Source organism: Scyliorhinus torazame, chromosome 8 (assembly GCF_047496885.1).
Source record: "Scyliorhinus torazame isolate Kashiwa2021f chromosome 8, sScyTor2.1, whole genome shotgun sequence".
Lineage (NCBI taxonomy): Eukaryota > Metazoa > Chordata > Chondrichthyes > Carcharhiniformes > Scyliorhinidae > Scyliorhinus > Scyliorhinus torazame.
The window spans coordinates 180,794,299-180,815,069 of NC_092714.1; the positions used below are offsets into that span (position 1 = coordinate 180,794,299).

Genomic DNA, 20,771 nt, shown 5'->3' on the forward strand with positions numbered 1-20,771 from the left:
TTCCCGAAAGACGTGCTGTTAGGTAATGTGGACATTCTGAATTCTCCCTCCGTGTACCGGAGCAGGCGTCGGAATGTGGCGACTCGGGGCTTTTCACAGTAACGCCATTGCATTGTAAGCCTACTTGTGACAATAATGATGATTATTATTATTAGAAGAATGGGTAGGGTAGCACGGTGGCACAGTGGTTAGCACTGCTGCCTCACGGCTCTGAGGTCCCAGGTTCAAATCCTGGCCCTGGGTCACTGTCTGTTAGGAGTTTGCACATTCTCCCCGTGTCTGCGTGGGTTTCGCCCTCACAACCCAAAGATTTGCAGGGTAGGTAGATTGGCCACTCTAAATTGCCCCTTAAATGGAAAAAATGAATTGGGTACTCTAAATGTATTTAAAACAAAAAGAATGGCCGCATTCTCGCCAATCTCCTGGTCAATATTGCATACCCCTCGTGGGGACAATTATGATCATCATCTGGTTGCTGTTTTGTTAGGAGCTCGCTGTGCGTGGACTGGCTGCCCTGTTTCCCACATTGCTAATTTGTGACCACACCTGAAGTGTATTTTGAAAGGCTGCAAAGAGTTTTGGGGAGCTTTGGTGTGTCCTCAAAGGTGCTAAAGAAATTCAAGAGTGCCTTTACTTTGCTGCCCTCGTTTGTCCCTCCTTTCGTGTGCTGTGGGAGAGGAGGGGGGGGGGGGGGGGGTGCTCAGCACAGCACAGCTGTGGAGTGGCTGGTAAACAGCAGAGATTGCTGCCACCGTGCTCAGTCTGCCTGCTGCCCTGGGCCACTGTCCATTTCTAAGAGAGGGTGTGGGGTGTGTTTTCTTTTAAAAAGGGGGTTGATCTTGTTCTGCTGGTCGATTCCAGTGGCTTCAAACCGCTGTCGCTCCGTGAAAACCGGTTGGAAGGGTGAAGTTGCAAGAGCAAGGATAATCGTTAACACCATCCTCGTCGACTGACAGGACTTGGACAGGAGGCCGGGGGGCGGGGGGCGGCGTTTTAAAAGAAAAGGCGGAAGTGTTTGCAAAATTGGCAAGGAGGGGGAGGAAGTCTGCTTTGATACCTGGCACACAGACACCTCGGGGAGAATGGATTCACTCAGCTTTATCCTGTTGTCCTGCGTCATTCCAGTAAGTACAGCAACTCCTCAAGTCTGCACTGTCAAAATGGGGATTAGATATTATCCAGGGCACCGTTAAAGGAGGAATACTCCATTCCGAATAGACCAGGCTGATTGACCCTCAGTATTATTGCTGCCCCCCCCCCCGCTGTGGGTGAATGACACACTTGGTGCCCCCTCCCACCCACCACCTTCCCTGGGGTAGCTGCTGAGGAAGAGGGGTTCGGGGCAATGTTTATGCGTCGATTACGTTCTTGTTTACAAGCAGCAACCCGGAGCCCAGTTTAGAAGATTGGTTATTTTTTATCGGGCGATGTTTCTTTCACTTTCGTTTGCCCGCTCTTTCCAAGGCTTTCCTGCGCCCACTGCTCGCCGTGTGTGTGTGTTTGTGTGGGGAGCTCATTCCCTTCACGGTGTCAGTGCTAACATGAAGGACACGGTCGGTACGCAGTGTTTGGCGGTAACTGTGTAGATGTTTCTGACTTCCCTGCGGCTCGGTGGTCTCTGAGTCAGTGGGTTTGCCGATTGAGAAGTCCCACAACATAGATCACAAAATCCACCCTGGCACTCCACACAGAGTGCGACACGGTTGGAGGTGCTGCCTTGGGAGGAGAGTTTGTATCAATGGCCTGCCTGCCCTCTCAAGTGCGCATAAGACATCCCATGGCATTGAGAGCAGAGGTCCCCCATCCCTCCTCTCCTGTCCAGCATTTATTCCTTACCCCACATCAGCAAAACAGATCGTTTCGGTCATTATCACATTGCTGTTTGTGGGAGCTTGCTCTGCATAAGGTGCTGCATTTCCTACATATTAGAGCAGCTACCACACCTCAAAAGCACATCACTGGGGCAACTCCTCTGCTCTTTAGTGCCTTTGGACCCTTGATATCCTTTTGAGAGATCAGACAGGGCCTTGGGTTAAGGTGTCAGCCATAAGATGGCACCTCCAGTGGTGCGGCATCCCCTCAGTACTGCACCTTCACTTCTCTTCAAAACGAGATGAATGATCTCTGTCCTGGTAGATTGCTTATCTCGTGCTAGCCACAATCTTCACCTGAGGTATTAGAAAGCATGCACTCTCAGCTGCGTATATATGTCGTGTTCTTTATGACTGTTGCGTCAGGGAATTTGACAGTACCCTGAATAAGTATGTCTGGTGTTGCCACTGTCGCAAAGCTATCTTGTTTCACAGGAGTACATGTTACATCAGGATAACCTTTTGGGGCATTTCACCTTTAATGTTGAAACCTATTTGTGCTCTGTAGCTGCATCTAATTCTGAAAGAGACTGGGTTTTCCTTTGCCTCAGTTCAGTCTTCAAAGAGGTATAATTTTACCCCTTATTAAGATTTTTTCAAAAACATTCTTGTTATGTCACTTGACAAGCAATGGCTAGTAGAACTCTCTGTGAATATCCACTTCCATATTTTTTTTACATTTTGATGTGGCGTGGGCGTTGCTGGGCAGGCCACAATTTATTGACCATCCCTAATTGCCCTTGAACTGAGCGGCTTGCTGGGCCATTTCAGAGGGTACAGTGTCATCCACATTACTGTGGGTTTGGAGTCACATGTAGACCAGACCAGGTAAGGACAGCAAATTTCCTTCATTAAAGGAATATTAGTGAATCAGATGGGTTTTTACGACAATCGATGATAGCTTCATGGTCACCATTACCGAGACTAGCTTTATATTCCAGATTTATTAATTGAATTGAAATTTTACCAGCTGCTGTAGTAGGATTGAATTAAAACATCTCCCCAGGTAACCATTGCCTGGATTAATAGTTCAATGACTTGACCACTAGACCACCATCTCCCCCATATAGAAATCATGCACCTTGAACATTGATGCAAAGTAAATATGTAATTCTGCAAAGAATGGCTAGAGCATCAAGACATTTTATTGTATGCATACAGAAACTGTGAGTTAAGCAACGTCTGCGAGACACATCCTTGAGCTTTAATAAATCTGATTTGTACTTTATGGTCTGAATCAAGTCTGTCAATTATTTAACAACCTGTTGTTCGGAGAGGTCTTGAGCTGTTTCACAGAATTTCTCACAGTGCAGAAGGAGGCCATCCGTCCCATCGAGTCTGCACTGACCCTCTGAAGGAGCACCCCACCCAGGCCAAGACCCCACCCCCTTCCCACAACCCCACCTAGGGACAATTTAGCACATCCAATCCTCGTAACCTGCACATCTTTGGACTGTGGGAGGAAACTGGAGCACCCGGAGGAAGCCCACGCAGGCACGGGAAGAATGCAAACTCCACACAGACAGTCGCCCGAGCTCGGAATCGAACCCGGGTCCCATTGAACCCGTGTCCCTGGCACTGTGAGGCAGTACTGCTGGCCACTGTTGTTTTACTTCCAATGTGTATCTCATCATGGCTTTTGTTACCCCCAGGTAACTATATGTCATATTGTCACATTTCAGTTTATAAGGAGTCGGTGAAAGTGAGCTTTTACAGTGCATATGAGAAAACGCATCGAGAGTGCAGCCATTCTGTAAATGTGTGGCTGCCACATTATTCAACACTGCATTACTGTGGAAGGAAATCTATGTGGGTTGAAACTGTGTTCATATGCAAATCCTTTGTCCATTATTCAATATAAGTTGTGGGTTAAAGTATATGATAAAATAGTGGATGGGGAAATTCATAGGAAGTTGCTGACACATTTGCTGCTAATATGGCACAGCATGATCCTAAACCTGTGCAGCTGGAAAGCTTCGCTGCATAAAGGGAGATGGCCTGTGGCAGGTGGTACAGTTGCATGGTACATTGTTATTGTCATTATAATAAAATCTACAAATTGAAGTAAATTGAAGCCTCTGTTAGCTCCCTGTAAGTAAACAAATCTTTATGATGGACAACAGAAACTGGCGGATCATTGAGAAGCCATATAATATGAGGAACTCGAAGGCCTGTGTGCATTGCTTCTGATAGAACAGAACTAAGTTGTGTCTGCAGAACCGGAACATCAAATGTTCTGGTGTGTAACTTGTTTGAACCACCAAGCAGGAAGGCTGGAACTAGTAATTTGATCTTAAAATGAATAATGCCGAATTTTACCAGTGTTCTTATGATTTTAAATCTTGAAAGATGTTTGAAAAGTTCGCCAGAAGCCCGCACAAGCTTAGGCATGTTTTGAGCATTTGATTTAGCTTTTTGTGGTTTCATTACTGGTATTTTGCTTGAAAAGCTTCTGTCTTTACTATATACAGTGGGCTCCACCCATGTCTTTCAAACTGAATCAGTGAAATATTCCAACGCCGGGTTCCTCTCTGATTGGACAGACTGAGAAGGACCATAAACATTTATGGATAAAAGCAAATTACTATGGATGCTGCAACCTGAAACTAAAGAGAAAATGCTGGAAATTCTCAGCAGATCTGGCTAGTTTTGACAAAGGATCACCTGGACTCGAAACGTGAGCTCTTTTCTCTCCTTACAGATGCTGCCAGACCTGCTTGAGATTTTCCAGCATTTTCTCTTTGGATAAACATTTATGGATCTGCCTCAAAAGCTCCAGTACTTGCTGCTCTGGCCCATGAATACTTAAGAATGCTGATTTTAAAAAAAATATAAAGTTAGAGTATCCAATTATTTTTATTTTTCCAATTAAGGCACAATATAGCATGGCCAATCCGGCTACCCTGCACATCTTTGGGTTTGGGGGGTGAGACCCACGCTGACACGGGGAGAATGACCTAAGAATATTGATAATAGGGAGAGCAAATACCTGGGTTTCTACCCTACCTGCTGTACAAAAGAATGATCTGAAATCAATTTCACGTGCTGTAGTCTCTGCCACTTTCAGCATAGCTGGGGTTGACTAACCTATTCTATGCATTCTAACCTATACCCAGGCGCTAAAACATTGTATTAGAAGTTAGTGCTAGGCATTGGACTGTGCCCAATTGAACTAATCAATTAAAGCTGGAGGGTGAGATTTGAGCTGTACAACAGGGTGATGTGCTGCTGGATCATGCCTGTCATATTGTTGACTATGGCATGAGTGATTTTTAAAAATTGATGTTGGCTGAGTGGCTTGCTGGCATTTAGGAGTGAACCACATTACTGTGGATCTGGTCCCAAAAGGTCATTGGTGGCCCAGATGCGTTTTTCCAACAATGGTTTTATGCTCATTATTAGACTTCTAATTCCAGATTTTTATTGGATTCCAACCAACTGCTGAGGTGGGATTTGAACGCAGGTCCAAAACCATTACCCTGGGGCTCTGGAATAATAGCCCTGTGACAATATTACTATGCCACCACCTCCCTTGAGTTGATGAAAGAAGGGTACTACACAAGACATGTATTGCCACAACATCACTGTGTATAAGCTCAAATGCAACATTTGCCACTGTGTTAGGCTATGCCTTGAGGAGGCTGGGATACACGGGTGGAAGTTCTGCTTCAGCTAGCCAGAGCCCTGTTCAGACATCATCTGTGTTCAGTTCTGGGCACCACATCGTCGGGAAGAATATCTTGGTCTTAGTGTGGGTTAACATTATTAAATGGGAAATGTTAATTTGTGGTTTAAATAGTAGGATATTTTGATTTATTTTATGCATATTGACGGGTAGAATTAACTTTCAGTTAAGAATTTTTCCATCAGAAGAATCAAAACTGAAATTATTAAATGGCTCGCACCTTGTCAATCGTGAAAAGTTCACATGAATTTGGAAAGATGAACACCAGATTTTTTTCCCCACCCTTTGTGACAACACTGCGATTAACCTAGTAGACTTGTGTCTTTCTTAACAACGGCACAGTTAGCACTGCCGTCACAGTGCCAGCGGCCAGAGTTCAATTTCGGTCTTGGGTGACTGTGTGGAGTTTGGACATTCTCCTTGTGACTGTGTGAGTTTCCTCTGGGTGTTCCTGTTTCCTCCCATAGTCAAAGATATGCAGGTTAGGTGGATTGTCCATGCTAAAACAAATTGTCCCTGAGTGTCTGAAGATGTGCAGGTTAAGTGAGGTACGGGGATAGGATGGGTGAGTGGACCTAGGTAAAATGCTCTTTTGGTGGGTTGGTGCAGCCTCGATGGGCCGAATGGCCTCCTTCTGCACACTATTGATTCTATGGAAAAAAAATATCGGAATGACGTTGGGGCTCATGGGGTTAAATTATGCATAAACTTATCCTGTAATCCCTTGAGTACAAGAGATGGAAGAGTGATTGATGAAGGTGTTTAAAAGGTTAAAAAAAATTGATAGGGTAGATACAGAAAAAAAAAATTCTTTCCTCTGGTGCGAGAATAAAGAACAAAGGGGACATAACCTTAAAAATAGAGCTGGGCCATTAAGGAGTGAAATCAGGAAGCACATTTTCATATACCAGCAGAAATGTTGAACTCTGCCCTGAAAGGTTACAGATGCTGAGTCAATTGGAGCTTTCAAGACGAATATTGTTGAATTTTAGTTTGTTAGATGGATATGGAGCAAATTAGTTAAGATGCAGGTTAGATGGATATGGGGCAGAGAAGTTAAGATGCAGGTCCGCACTGATTTAACTCACTGGCAGAGCATGCTGCAGAGTGAAATTCCTTCTCCTGTTAATTTTATCTATATAGGGCCAGTAGCAACACTGCACACAACATGCGCAGCTCATTTAGCAGACAGCACTTGCTAAATTAAAGTTATGATAAACTAAAACTCTGTTCGAAGACTTTTTTTTCTTGTATCTCTATTTAAAAACATTTCTCTGGAAGGATATTGAGTAAAGAGAACAGTTCTGTTTTAAGTACTTACTGGCCTGATAATTTTGCTTTTTGTGAGAGTCTGGAATTTCCCTGAACACACTTGGCTCTGCTAAATTTATCTCTGAAATTTTGAAACAGCCATTTTCTTCTTAAGCCCCAGCTGTTCTTTCACAAATTTCATAAAATTTGAATATTAACATAAAATGGGATTCAGATTTCTCTCAGAATGGAGTAGATGAAGCCTATCGCAACCAAATCCAGTTAAAGCCTAATTCCCACAGGGGAATTCCCAGCTCAGGGGATGAGTGAAGAGACTTTCTGCTCAATGGTCCATGTGTCTGTTTTTCACACGTCAGGAGACTATTCAACCACAGATGGCATCACAGATGCACATGATCATTTACCTCGTTCCAGTGTCTGGACTAGTGTCTATGGTACTAGTGGACCATAATGCACCGTGCCACAGAATGGATGACAGACGCTGGTTTATTTTTGTGATCCTTTCCATTGATTTCTGATTGGAGTTGCGAGATGGGGGAAAGGCTGAATGGTCACCAGAGGGCACCTCCACAGGAAGCGAACAGTCACCCCAATGACCCCTTCCCCCCACTCCACACCCACCTTAGCCCAAACTCACCTCTGAGTCTGTGGAGCACCATTGGAAGAGAGACCTGGGAACAGGTCCCCTTTCTGGAGGGCTGAATGGTCTCCCCTTCCTGTTCCTATGAGAGTATTATAGCTGTTCGAGGTTACTGTGCTGCTGAGTATAGTGGCGACTGTGCACAGAGCCAGCAAAGCCCCTAGCTTGTGTGGAATTGGCTGAGCATAGATGGTGCAGGAATGGAGGGGCGATTAGCTTCCACACTCTTTCCTATGGCAGAGGAAAATAATTCAACCAAGTTTCCTTGGCTTGATCACTGTCCAGTTGGAAGTGGGAGCAGTGGTGGCAGTCGAACATCCAACTGACACACACTGTCAAGGCCCAAACCTTGGGCGAGGTATCAGACAAACTAACCAACAGCACAAGTGAGAGTTTTAGTTGTCATAGATAAGGGCAAACAAGGAAAATCACAAAGCCTAAAATGAAGTTGAACAAAATAATTACATTACAAGAGTAAAATGGAAGAAATCTGCAGAATTGAAAGTGAAATGGGATAAAGCGAGGTGTGAGATGTAGAAATGCAGATAAAACAGGCGGAGATGCTTCCAGGAGTGGATGTCAGATGTTTTTGGTAGTTTCCATTCAAGTGTTGTGGTTTCTCTGGTGAGATAGTGCTAAAGCTTGTGGGAGATGTTTGCGCAAATACAGTACACACAGCTGGCTCTTTAGCAATTCGGCAGGGTTTCCATCTTCGTAGGTGGGATCTCAGAAGATCCTGTCTCGCAAGCACGCATCCTACAGTGACATGGAGCCAGCCGCCTGAGAAAAATTTGACCTGCCATTTCTTTGAATGCCTGTCATCCACTGCAGCATGAGCTTTGATTCTCATGTCTGCTTTTTGAATGGATCTGAGGCCTCAGCTGCGTTCCCCAGTAGATGCGAAAGATCCCACGCCTTATTTCGAAGAACAGTAGGGAAGTGTCCAGTGTCCTGGCCAGTATTTATCCCACAATTATTATCTTTGAAACACGTTAGCTTGTCATGATCTCACTGCTGTTTGTGGGATCTTGCCATGCACAAATTGGCTGCTGTGTTTTCCTACATCACACCAGTGACTACACTTCAAAAATACTTCATTACCACCACCTCAACGCCTGAGGCGCATTTCCTTCCTCTTGCATTCGTCAGGCTGCTTGTAATTGGTGGGAACACTAGGCCCGAATCCGAGCCGCTTTCCAACCCATCTGCCCATGGTACGGCCACTCCCTTAGGCGTCTTTGAGGGAGGGGATGGCAGGTCCTGTGAGGTGGTGGTTATGGTCCTGAGATCTTTCCACAGAAAAAGACTGATCCCCAGTGAGTTATCTCTGGCAGTTGTGGCATCTGTCAAAATGTCCATAACGGTGCGGTTCGAGTCAGAAGCAGAGGTGTTGGGCCACTTTTCTAGAGACTAAATCATATTTTAAAACGTTATGTGTGAGGATGTAATCAATAAAATTGCAACATCCCTGAGTTATTGTCAACTGCATTAGAGGTAACTCATCTCAGTCCCAGGACATTGCTATAGGAGTTCCTCAGGGAAGTGTCCGAGGCTGAACCATCATCGAATTCCCTCCATCATGAGGTCAGAAGGGGGATTTTCGCTGATGATTGGGATTTTGCTGATGATTACACAATGTTCAATTCCATTCACAACTTCTCAGATATTGAATCCGTCTGTGTCAATATGCAGCAAGACCTGGACAACATTCAGTCTTGGGCTGATAAGTGGCAAGTAATATTCCTGCCACACAAGTGCCAGACAATGACTATCTCCAACAAGAGAGCATCTAACCATCATCTCCCCTTAACATTCAATGGCATTACCATTGCTGGACCCCCTCCCTATCAACACGCTTGGGGTTACCGAGCTGGCTGAGTCTTAAAGGACATAGCTGCTAGACTGGGTCTGTGGCAAGTGGTGAAGGAACCAATAAAGGGAAAAACTTACTTGGCTTCCATCCTCACCAATCTACCTGGCGCAGATGTATCTATCGCGTTTTCAGTAAGTGTGCCCAACACACAGTCCATGCGAAGATGATGTGCCATCTTCACGTTGAGGATACCCTTTGTCGTGTTGTGTGGCACAACATTCCTGCTGAATGGGATAGATTTCAAATAGCTTTAGCAACTCAAAACTGGACATCTGTGAGGCACTGTGGGCCATCAGCAGCAGCAGGATTGTATACAACCACAATGAGTACCCTCAGGCCCGGCATATCCCCCCACTCTACCATTACCACCATGTTAGGTGATCAACCCTGGTTCAATGAAGAGCACAGGAGGACAGACCAGGAGCAGCAGCACAAAGCATCCCTAAAAATTAGGTGTCAACCTCGTGAAGCTACAACACATGACTACCATGTTAAACAGCATAAGCAGCAAGTAATAGAGCTAAGCAATCCCACAACCATAGGATCAGATCCAAGCTCTGCAGTCACATTCAGTTGTGAATAATGGTGCACAATTAAACAACTAACAACAGGGGGAGGAAGCTCCACAAATATCCCCACCTGGGGTTGGTTTAGCACAGGGCTAGATCGCTGGCTTTGAAAGCAGACCGAGGCAGGCCAGCAATACGGTTCAATTCCCGTACCAGCCTCCCCGAACAGGCGCCGGAATGTGGCGACTAGGGGCTTTTCACAGTAACTTCATTTGAAGCCTACTTGTGACAATAAGCGATTTTCATCTGCAATGATGGAGGCGCGCAGCACATCTGTGCAAAAGACAAGGATTTGCAATAATCTTCAGCCACAAATGTCGAGTGGATAATCCATCTCCGCCTCTTCAGGAGGCCCAGAGATTCACAGATGCCAGTCTTCAGCCAATTTTATTCACTCCACATGATATGATGAAATAGCTGAAGGCACTAGACACTGCAAACATTATGGTCCTTATCAAAATTCCAGCAATCGTACTGAAGACTTGCGCTCCAGAGCTAGCTGCATTCCAAGCCAAGCCATTACAATAGAGCTACAACACTGGCATCTATTAGGCAATGTGGAAAATTGTCCAGGTATATACTCTCTCTCTCTCTCTCTACAGTGCTGTCAAACGATACTTACTCAGCAATAACCTGCTCACTGATGCTCAGTTTGGGTTCCACCAGGGTCAATCAGTTCCTGATCTCATGTCTTTGTGCAAACATGGTGAGGCGAGAGTGACTACTCTTGATATCAAGTACTCGACCGAGTGCGGCATCAAGGAGCCCTAGCAAAATTGAAATCAATGGGAATCAGGGCAAAGCTCTCCACTGGTTGGAGTCATACTTCGCACAAAGTAAGATGGTTGTAGTTGTTGGAGATCAATCATCTCAGCTCCAGGCCACCACTGCAGGAATTCATCAGAGTAGTGATGTATAAGGTCAGAAGTGTGGATGTTCGCTGATAATTGCACAATTTGTGACTCCTCAGACACTCCAGCAGTCGTGAACAAATGCAGCAAGCCCACTTGGGCTGATAAGTGGCAAGTAACAATCATGCCAGACAATGATCATCTCCATCAAGAAAGAATCTAACCATTGCACCTTGACATTCAATGGCATTGTCATTGCTTATTCCCCACTATATTGGGAGTTACCGTTGACCAGAAACTGATTGGACCGGCCATATAAATACTGTGACTACCAGAGCAAGTCGGAGGCTAGAAATTCTGTGATGAGTGACTCACCTCCTGACTTCACAAAGCCTGTCCACCAATTTACAAGGCACAAGTCATGAGTGTGAAAGAATGCTCTCCACTTCCCTGGAGGAGTGCAGCTCCAACGCTTAAAAGCTCAACATCATCCAGGACAAAACAGCTGCTTGATTGGCCCACCTTCAACATTTACTCCCTCCACCAGTGGCAGCAGTGTGTCCCATGTACAAGATGCAAGGCAGGAACTCCGGAAGGCTCGTTCAAAAGCACTTTCCAATCCATCAACCTCTACCATCAAGAAGGACAAGGGCAGCGTATGCATGGGACTACCACCACCTTGCACACGCTGTAATGTGCCACCATCCTGACTTGGACATATATCGCTGTTCCTTCACTGTCACTGGGTCAAAATCCTGGAACTCCCTTCTTAACAGTACTGTAGGTGCACCTACACCACATGGACTGCAGCGGCTCAAGAGTGTGGTGCACCATCACCTTCTCAAGGGCAAATAGAGTCAAGCAATAAATGCTGGCCTAGCAAGCAATGCCCACATCCTGTGGAAGAATGTATTTTAAAAATACCAACCTCTTCACTTTTTATCACTTCAGTCTTGGTTGGGCATGATAGAAGATAAAAACTGAAGAGTTTGGAGGTCAGTTAGTCAAAGTAGATAATAATAATGAGAGTTCAGTGTCATGGCTATTCCTGGAATTGACTCTCACCACTCTCTAATTTGAAACTCAAGTAAAATATAACATCACAAAACTTAATAATGGTAATTCAAAAAGTTAGTTCCTCTCGAATTGCTTTATATGTTGGTGGCTCATCATCTGATACTTTTTCCCATACATTCAATGGTTCCCTCAATCCCCAAGGTCTCAAACTCGAGCCGTCCTTCATGTCAATGATCACCTACATGCATCCCACAGCCCTGCACACACGCTTGGTGATCATTCAACTCTACAGTGATCAGCTTCCTCCTAAACACAGGACATTGGTCCTCCTGGCCTCCAACTATTTCACAATGTATTAATTAAGATTAAAATTCTTTGTCACCTCAAACTGACTCCACTGTCCCAGTTTTCGTGTGGGCCACTGCAAGTCGAACATTGCAATAATTGTATGCGCGCTGGCCCTGTTTTGCAAGCAAGCATCCTTTACATAGTTTGGGCATGCATCAGCAATCAGGAAGGAACCTGCCAGCAGTGAGTGGGAAATTATGTACTACTACAGTCTTGAAGGGCTGTTAGCTATTTCTGTGTAAAAGCAATGGATTGGGAAGGAGTGCCAACAGGAAGAGAAGAACAGGCCTCCACTACATGACTTGAGCCAAGGGGATTCTCCTGAAGCAAGTGAAGGGAAATTCATTTTGCTGCAGCTGGTTTCCAGATCTCCAGAAGAGCAGTGTGGGGTTTGGAGCATCTTGTAACATGGCTGCCATTGGAAAAACTGCCTGCAACGCCAAAGAAAGTTTTATGAAACTACACAGCATACCAAGGTTGGAGAGCAGATCATGGCTTCATGATAGTGATAAAAATATGAGCAGGCAGCCAACTCACAAGGTAGTACAGTACTTTAATGCCTCCCAGGGACACACATTATACAGCAGGGTAATTAATGCCCACACATCACCACTGGGTGCTTAAGCCTAGTAAGATCCTTCTGCTTACTGCTCCTCCCAACTATGTGTGTTCATATACTCAAAACCACTATCACGAAAGAAGGACATTTATGTAGTGCCTTTCCTGACTTCAAGATGTCTGAAAATGTATTCTTGCCAATGAAATAATTAAGAGTAATCACTGTTGTAATGTAGGAAACTATAGACTGTGTGTCCATACGTGAGTATCATTAGCTGTGTGTTTGACAATCTCCTGGTCTCAACCACTGTGCTGTATATGTTGAATAAAGCCAAGCATATCGAAAGGGAGACATGTCAAGAGGGAAGTGGATTCTTCCTGTCCCACCCCTCACCGACCCAAGCTTAATTCTTTGCCTCCTTCCAGCCACCCACACAGTATTTGAGGCCAGAGCGGAAGCAGGGCATGGACAACTTACAGTGTTGGTCCCCAACTCGGGCTTTGTAAGAAAATTAGTAACTTGTTCAGATTTGAAAAACAGATGGGAACTGAGGGGAATTTTTGTTTCCATGCAGTGAATTGTGTCATGTGAGAGTACCTTTAAGAAATGGGTGTTTAAGAAATGTACCTTTAAGAAATGGGTGTTTATCAGTGATGTCAGAGAGTGGGTGGAGCTGGGCTGTCTGTCAGCTTTTTACTTTCGTTTTAGGCTGTTTGCTACAGGGTGTGTTTTTGTTTTGTTTTCAGAGCTGGATAGCTGCAGTCACAGCCAGAAGGTGTATGAATCTCTCTCTGTAATCTAAAGACTGTAAATCGATCCTGGTGATTTAAAACTAATAACAGTAGTGACTTTAACCTGATGTGCTTCCGGTAAAAGGTGTTTTATGTCTTATGGATGTTAAAAGGAAAGCTTAAAGGATTATTTAGTGTTGAATTCTTTGGGGGTTGTATTTGAATTAATAGTTGCTGAGATGTTCACTGCATGTTTTAAAAAGGTTCACTTGAGTTCATAGAATAAACATCGTTTTGCTTTAAAAAATACTTTTCCATTTTTGCTGTACCACACCTGCAGAGTGGGCCGTGTGCTCCCCATACCACAATCTATTAAAAGTTGTGGGTCAGGTGAACTCCATGATATACTTTGGGTTCTCTGAACCCTGGCCCATAACAAATGTTACGATCTGGAGTGCACTGCTTGAAAAGGTGCGGAAGTAGATTTAATAATAACTTCTCAAACATAAATTGGCTATATACGTGGAAAGTTTACAATTTGCCCGGCTATGGGGTAAGTAAAGGGAGGATGGGACTAATTAGCTATCTCTAGCAAACGCACAATGGGTCAAATGACCCCTTTCTGTGCTGTAAGAATTGCCTCTCCTATTCAGTAATTTACAATGAAAGAATCATTTCTGAAGGAACACCACTGTCCTGATCTATGGCTTAGTTGCTGGAAATTGCTGGACTAACTCTTTAGACACAAACTGGGCCCTGAGAGAAAACAAACCACAAGACCAAAACAAGTAAAGTTGCGTGCTGTTCCTTCATACATTAGCTCATTTTTGATGGCTCACGATTAGAATTGGCAGATGAAGAGAATTATATTGGCACTGGAACAATTCTGGAGAAAAGTCAGAAAACCCTGGTCCCATTTAAGTTAAGCCATTTCTACTCCAGTGTGTATGTATTACAGGCAGAGATTGAGTATAGCACACCTGGTAGTTTTCATCCCTTCTCTGCCGAGCAACCTGAAAATTAACTCCAGTTATAAAATCATAGAATCCCTACAGTACAGAAGGAGGACATTCAGCCCAACTAGTCTGCACCGACCTTCTGAAAGATCATCCCACCTAGGCCCAAGCTCCCACCCTATCAACGTAACCCCACCTAACCTTCTGGACACTGAGGGGCAATTACTTACCATAGCCAATCCAACTAACCAGCACATCTTCGGACATTGGGAGGAAACCCCAATGGGGTTTCCCCAATAAGGGCAGCACGGTAGCATTGTGGATAGCACAATTGCTTCACAGCTCTAGGGTCCCAGGTTCGATTCCGGCTTGGGTCACTGTCTGTGCGGAGTCTGCACATCCTCCCCGTGTGTGCATGGGTTTCCTCCGGGTGCTCCGGTTTCCTCCCACAGTCCAAAGATGTGCAGGTTAGGTGGATTGGCCATGATAAATTGCCCTTAGTGTCCAAAATTGCCCTTAGTGTTGTGTTGGGTGGGGTTATGGGGATAGGGTGGAGGTGTTGACCTTGGGTAGGGTGCTCTTTCCAAGAGCCGGTGCAGACTCGATGGGCCGAATCGCCTCCTTCTGCACTGTAAATTCTATGAAACCGGAGCGCCTGGAGGAAACCCACACAGACAGGGGCAGAAAGTGCAAACCCCGTACAGACAGTCACACGGGGTCAAAATCGAACCCGGGTCCCTGGTGCTGTGAGGCAGTAGTGCTAACTACTGGGCCACTGTGCTGCCAATATGCCTCATGTCAACATTGCAACAACCACTCCTTACTCCTTTTTCATAGGTTGATATTTCTGGCGTTACTATCTCCTCGGATACCATGTTCAACTCTCGGTTCTCCTCAAATGCGAATGTCACATTCCAACTTTAGCCTTTATTTTTCATGATAGGCAATTACATTTTTCGCAAATAACTCTTTTTTTTAAATACGTTTTATTGAAATTTTTTTCCCAAACAACAATTTTTCCTCTTACAAAGCAAACGCAACAATAACAATACAGAAATTTTTAACAATACACAAGTAACAAAACCCCTTTATCTTTGACCTAAACTAAACTAACCCCCCCTCCCCCCCCCCTCCCCCTGGGTTGCTGCTGCTGGTCATCTGTCTTCCCTCTAACGTTCCCCTAGGTAGTCGAGAAATGGCTGCCACCGCCTGGTGAACCCTTGAGCCGATCCTCTCAGGGCAAACTTTATCTGCTCCAGTTTAATGAACCCCGCCATATCATTTACCCAGGCCTCCAGTCCGGGGGGTTTCGCCTCCTTCCACATGAGTAGGATCCTGCGCCGGGCTACTAGGGACGCAAAGGCCACAACGTCGGCCTCTTTCGCCTCCTGCACTCCCGGCTCTTCCGCAACTCCAAATAGAGCTAACCCCCAGCCTGGTTTGACCCGGGCCTTCACCACCTGCGAAATCACTCCCGTCACTCCCTTCCAATACCCTTCCAGTGCCGGGCACGCCCAAAACATATGTGCGTGGTTTGCCGGGCTCCCGCCACACCTCCCACATTTGTCCTCCACTCCAAAGAACCTGCTCAATCTTGCTCCAGTTATGTGTGCTCTATGTAGCACCTTAAATTGAATCAGGCTAAGCCTGGCGCATGAGGAAGAGGAATTTACCCTGCTTAGGGCATCAGCCCACATACCCTCCTCTATCTCCTCCCCTAATTCTTCTTCCCACTTTCTTTTTAGTTCGCCCACCGACTCCTCCCCCTCTTCCCTCATCTCTCTATAAATCTCTGACACCTTCCCCTCTCCGACCCACACCCCTGAAAGCACCCTGTCCTGTATCCCCTGTGTCGGGAGCAACGGAAATTCCCTCACCTGTTGTCTAGTAAACGCCCTCACCTGCATATATCTCAAGAAATTTCCCCGGGGCAACTTATACTTTTCCTCCAACGCTCCCAAGCTCGCAAAAGTCCCATCTATAAATAAATCTCCCACCCTCCTAATTCCCAACTGGTACCAGCTCTGAAATCCTCCATCCATTCTTCCTGGGGCGAACCTATGGTTGTTCCTGATTGGGGACCCCACCAGGGCTCCCCGCACCCCTCTCTGTTGCCTCCACTGTCCCCAGATATTCAATGTTGCCGCCACCACCGGGTTCGTGATAAACTTTTTAGGTGAGATCGGTAGCAGCGCCGTCACCAGCGCCTCTAAACTCGTCCCTTTACAGGACTTTCTCTCCAGTCTTTTCCACGCCGCTCCCTCACCCTCCATCATCCATTTACGTATCATTGCCACATTGGCGGCCCAATAGTAATCGCCCAAGTTCGGTAGTGCCAATCCTCCTCTGTCCCTACTACGCTGAAGGAACCCCCTCATTACTCTCGGAACTTTCCCTGCCCACACGAAACTCGTGATGCTCCTGTCTATTTTATTAAAAAAGGTCTTGGTGATTAGTATAGGGAGACATTGAAATACAAATAAGAACCTCGGGAGGACCATCATCTTAATTGCTTGCACCCTGCCCGCCAGCGATAGAGGCTGCATGTCCCACCTCTTGAAGTCCTCCTCCATTTGTTCTACCAACCGTGTCAGATTAAGTCTGTGCAAGGTTCCCCAGCTCCTAGCGATCTGAATCCCCAGGTATCGGAAGTTTCTTTCCACTTTCCTTAGAGGCAAGCCTTCTATCTCTCTACTCTGGTCCCCTGGATGTATCACAAATAATTCACTCTTCCCCATGTTTAGCCTATACCCCGAGAAATCCCCGAACCCCCTCAAAATTCGCATAACCGCTATCATCCCCCCCGCTGGGTCCGACACGTATAACAATAGGTCATCCGCGTATAACGAAACTCGGTGTTCTTCTCCCCCTCTAATCACCCCTCTCCATTTCCTGGAGTCTCTCAACGCCATGGCCAGAGGTTCAATTGCCAACGCGAACAACAAATGGAGACAGCGGGCATCCCTGTCTTGTTCCCCTATATGGTCGGAAATACCCCGATCTATGTCGACCTGTATCTACGTTTGCCATTGGAGCCCCATAAAGAAGTCTAACCCAGCTAATAAACCCGTTCCCAAACCCAAACCTCCTGAACACTTCCCATAAATACTCCCACTCCACCCTATCAAATGCCTTCTCTGCGTCCATTGCCGCCACTATCTCTGCCTCCCCCTCCACTGGGGGCATCATTATCACCCCTAATAGTCGTCGCACGTTAACATTCAGTTGTCTCCCTTTTACGAACCCTGTCTGGTCTTCGTGCACCACCCCCGGGACACAGTCCTCTATCCTCGATGCCAGTACCTTTGCCAACAATTTGGCGTCCACGTTCAATAATGAAATGGGTCTATAGGACCCGCACTGCAACGGATCTTTATCCCTCTTCAAAATTAACGATATCGTCGCCTCCGACATCGTCGGGGGTAGAGTCCCCCCTTTCCTGGCCTCATTGAACGTCCTCACCATCAACGGGGCCAACAAGTCCACATATTTTCTGTAATACTCCACCGGGAACCCGTCTGGTCCTGGGGCCTTCCGTGCTTGCATGCTTCCCAGTCCCTTAATAACCTCGTCCACCCCAATCGGTGCCCCCAGGCCTACCACCCCCCGCTCCTCCACTTTCGGGAACCTCAATTGGTCCAGGAACTGCCGCATCCCCTCCTCTCCCCCTGGGGGTTGAGACCTATACAGTTCCTCATAGAAGGTCTTGAACACCTCATTTATCTTTCCTGCCCTTCGCACCGTGTCTCCTCTTTCGTCTCTAATTCCTCCTATCTCCTTCGCTGCTGCCCTCTTTCGCAATTGATGAGCCAACAGGCGACTAGCCTTTTCCCCATAACCTCCTCCCCTGTGCCTTCCTCCACAGTACCTCCGCCTTTCTGGTGGTCAGAAGGTCAAATTCCGTCTGGAGTCGTCTCCTCTCCCTGTACGCAAATAACTCTTAACCAATTCAGTTCTGATGAAAGAGCATCAACCTGAAACTTTAATTCTGGCACTCACTCCACAGATGCTGCCAGGCTTGTTGAGTATTTCCAGCGTTTTCTGTCTTTATTTCAGATTTCCAGCATCTGCAGTATTTTATTCTTGTAGCTCCTAACCAATCTTTCCTTGAAGCTGCGTGGATGTGCGGTCACACCGCAATTGAGACTGAGCTGTGTAGGAACTAACAGGACGTGTGGAAGCAGTGGCCCCTTTAACAGGTGTGCATGAATAGCCGTGCACCCTTCTGAAAGAACCACGAGTCTAACAAACAGACCACACACAGGCAAGGGAAATTAGGGGCAACATTATAGTCATTGAATCATACAGCACAGAAAAGGCCCTTCGGCCCATCGAGTCTGCGCTGGTCAAAAACGACCACCTAACTTTCTAAACCCATTTCCCAGCACTTGGCCCATAGCCTCGTATGTGTTGACTTCGCAAGTGCACATCTAAATTCTTCTTAAATGTTATGAGGGTCTGTGCCTCCACCACCCATTCAGGCAGCGAGTGCCATACTCCCATCACCCTCTGGGTAAAAAAGGTTTTCCTCATAACCCTTTACCTAAAGTCTATGCCTCCTGGTCATCGGTCCCTCCACCAAGGTGATCTGAACCATCTTATTACTTTTACTTTCACTTCATTTTGTGGTTCTCTTCGTATCTCTTTTTCAATTCTATCTTAGTCGGGTGCATCATGTAGGTTCCTAAGCTTAAAAAACTGAATGCATTTGAACTGATGTTAATATATCAGTTAATGCACTAGACTACTTGTGAGCTTTGGTCCGACAGACACGGTGACGGTATTGAAGCAGGGTTAAGCCAAGCTTCATTGTGGTATAGACCTGCTAGGTGATTGGTTTTCCCCAACATTAGTGCTTCTGATCTGTGGGGAAACCACTTCATTTATTAATTCAAATTAATCCAACACGCTGATTTCAGTGTACAGACTATGACATTGCATTTACTTTAATCCGGTCTGCGATGATTGTTCAATGTAACCAGGTTCAATAAGGATGTCAGTTAATGGCATAGCATAAAGTGGCCCAGTCTATGGTACTATAGTATGGTAGTAGTACAGCTCCGTGAGAAACAGGAGTCATGCAGACCAGAAAGGTTCCAGGTTTGATCCTGAATTAACCAATCTCAACTGGGACAGGAATTGGGGAACTCTAATTGGCCTCAGTATCCTGAATAAGGAGGGGAAGGGGAAATCCGGTTGGGTTCCACCGATTCTGCTGGGGATTGTGTGGGAAGGTGAAGCGTGGCTCCAGGGATGAATTATTTGCTGACATTACATTAACAGATGAAGAAGGTTGACTAGGCCCAAGGTGAAGGTGCTGGAGGGAGGTCAGTGCCTTTGGTTGAAATTCCCCAGCCTATCCGACTGGCATGATCATCTGGTCCTGTAATGGCGGCCCCCAGTGGCGTGTTGCCCAGTGGCGGAGGAAGGTGCGGGGCACGCAAAACCCCCTAAACATCAGCAGGACCGGAAGATCCCGCCACCGGACAACGGTGGGCCACCTCCACTGCTGGAATATACACCACGGGGATGGAGGGAGGGCCAGAACATCCCACCCTTTGGAACTGTCCAGCTCAGGTCCATGCTGAGAAAGGGAAATTGGAGGGAAATAACTTTTTATTGTACTCAAAATAGTATTGCATGATAGTATTGTGGTTATGTTACTGGACTAGAGATCTCTGGACTTGACTAATAATCCAGGGAACACATATTCAAATCGTACTTTGGCAGAGTTGAGTTAATATCAGAGATACACTCATTAGTAGAAGACCGGTTGTTCTTTGATATAATCATATAAGCTATATATGGCACCTTATCATCTATGAACAGGAAGTCTAGTCTGAGCTTTAGCTGTAAAAGCATGTCTGCATACTTTGTTTGATCCAGATGTTGAACGAAAGGTTAAGAAGTCTGAGCTGTTATTTTTCAGCTGCCATTTATGCTCAAATAATTTTAAGTTAAGGAACTGCAGGAAAGCCTTTAATTGACTGCCCCACGCAACATGATTAAGGGCTGACTTAGTGATCTCCCGATAGATAATTGCCAAATATAAAGGTTGATTTCTCGAACAGCCATTCCAGCTGAGAAACAGTTTTCATCACGAGGTAGGTCATTGCTGAAAAATCACTGGACAGGAAATCAGACTGGATGAGTCTGTTAATTTCCTGAGTGACGTTTGCATCAAGTGTTGCTTCTTGTCAGTACCTTAGCTCGCATAAGAAGCATTTGGAATAATAATAATCTTTATTATTGTCACAAGTAGACTTACATTAACACTACAATGAAGATACTGTGAAAATCCCCTAGTCGTCACACTCCGGAGCCTGTTCGGGTACACTGAGGGAGAATTTAGAATGTCCAATTCACCTAACAAGCACGTCTTTCAGGACTTGTGGGAGG

At 45.8% G+C, this 20,771-nt stretch overlaps 1 protein-coding gene across 1 annotated transcript in view; it reads left to right on the forward strand.

Annotated features, from left to right (window-relative positions):
• Nucleotides 1–729: 729 nt before the first annotated feature.
• Nucleotides 730–20,771, forward strand: part of LOC140428293 (tumor necrosis factor receptor superfamily member 5-like) — a 111,215-nt gene continuing 91,173 nt past the window's right edge. Inside the window, exon 1 of the mRNA XM_072514607.1 lies at nucleotides 730–1,124. Coding sequence (XP_072370708.1) covers nucleotides 1,083–1,124 — 42 coding nt within the window. The 5' untranslated portion in view covers nucleotides 730–1,082. The remainder of the gene's footprint in view (nucleotides 1,125–20,771) is intronic.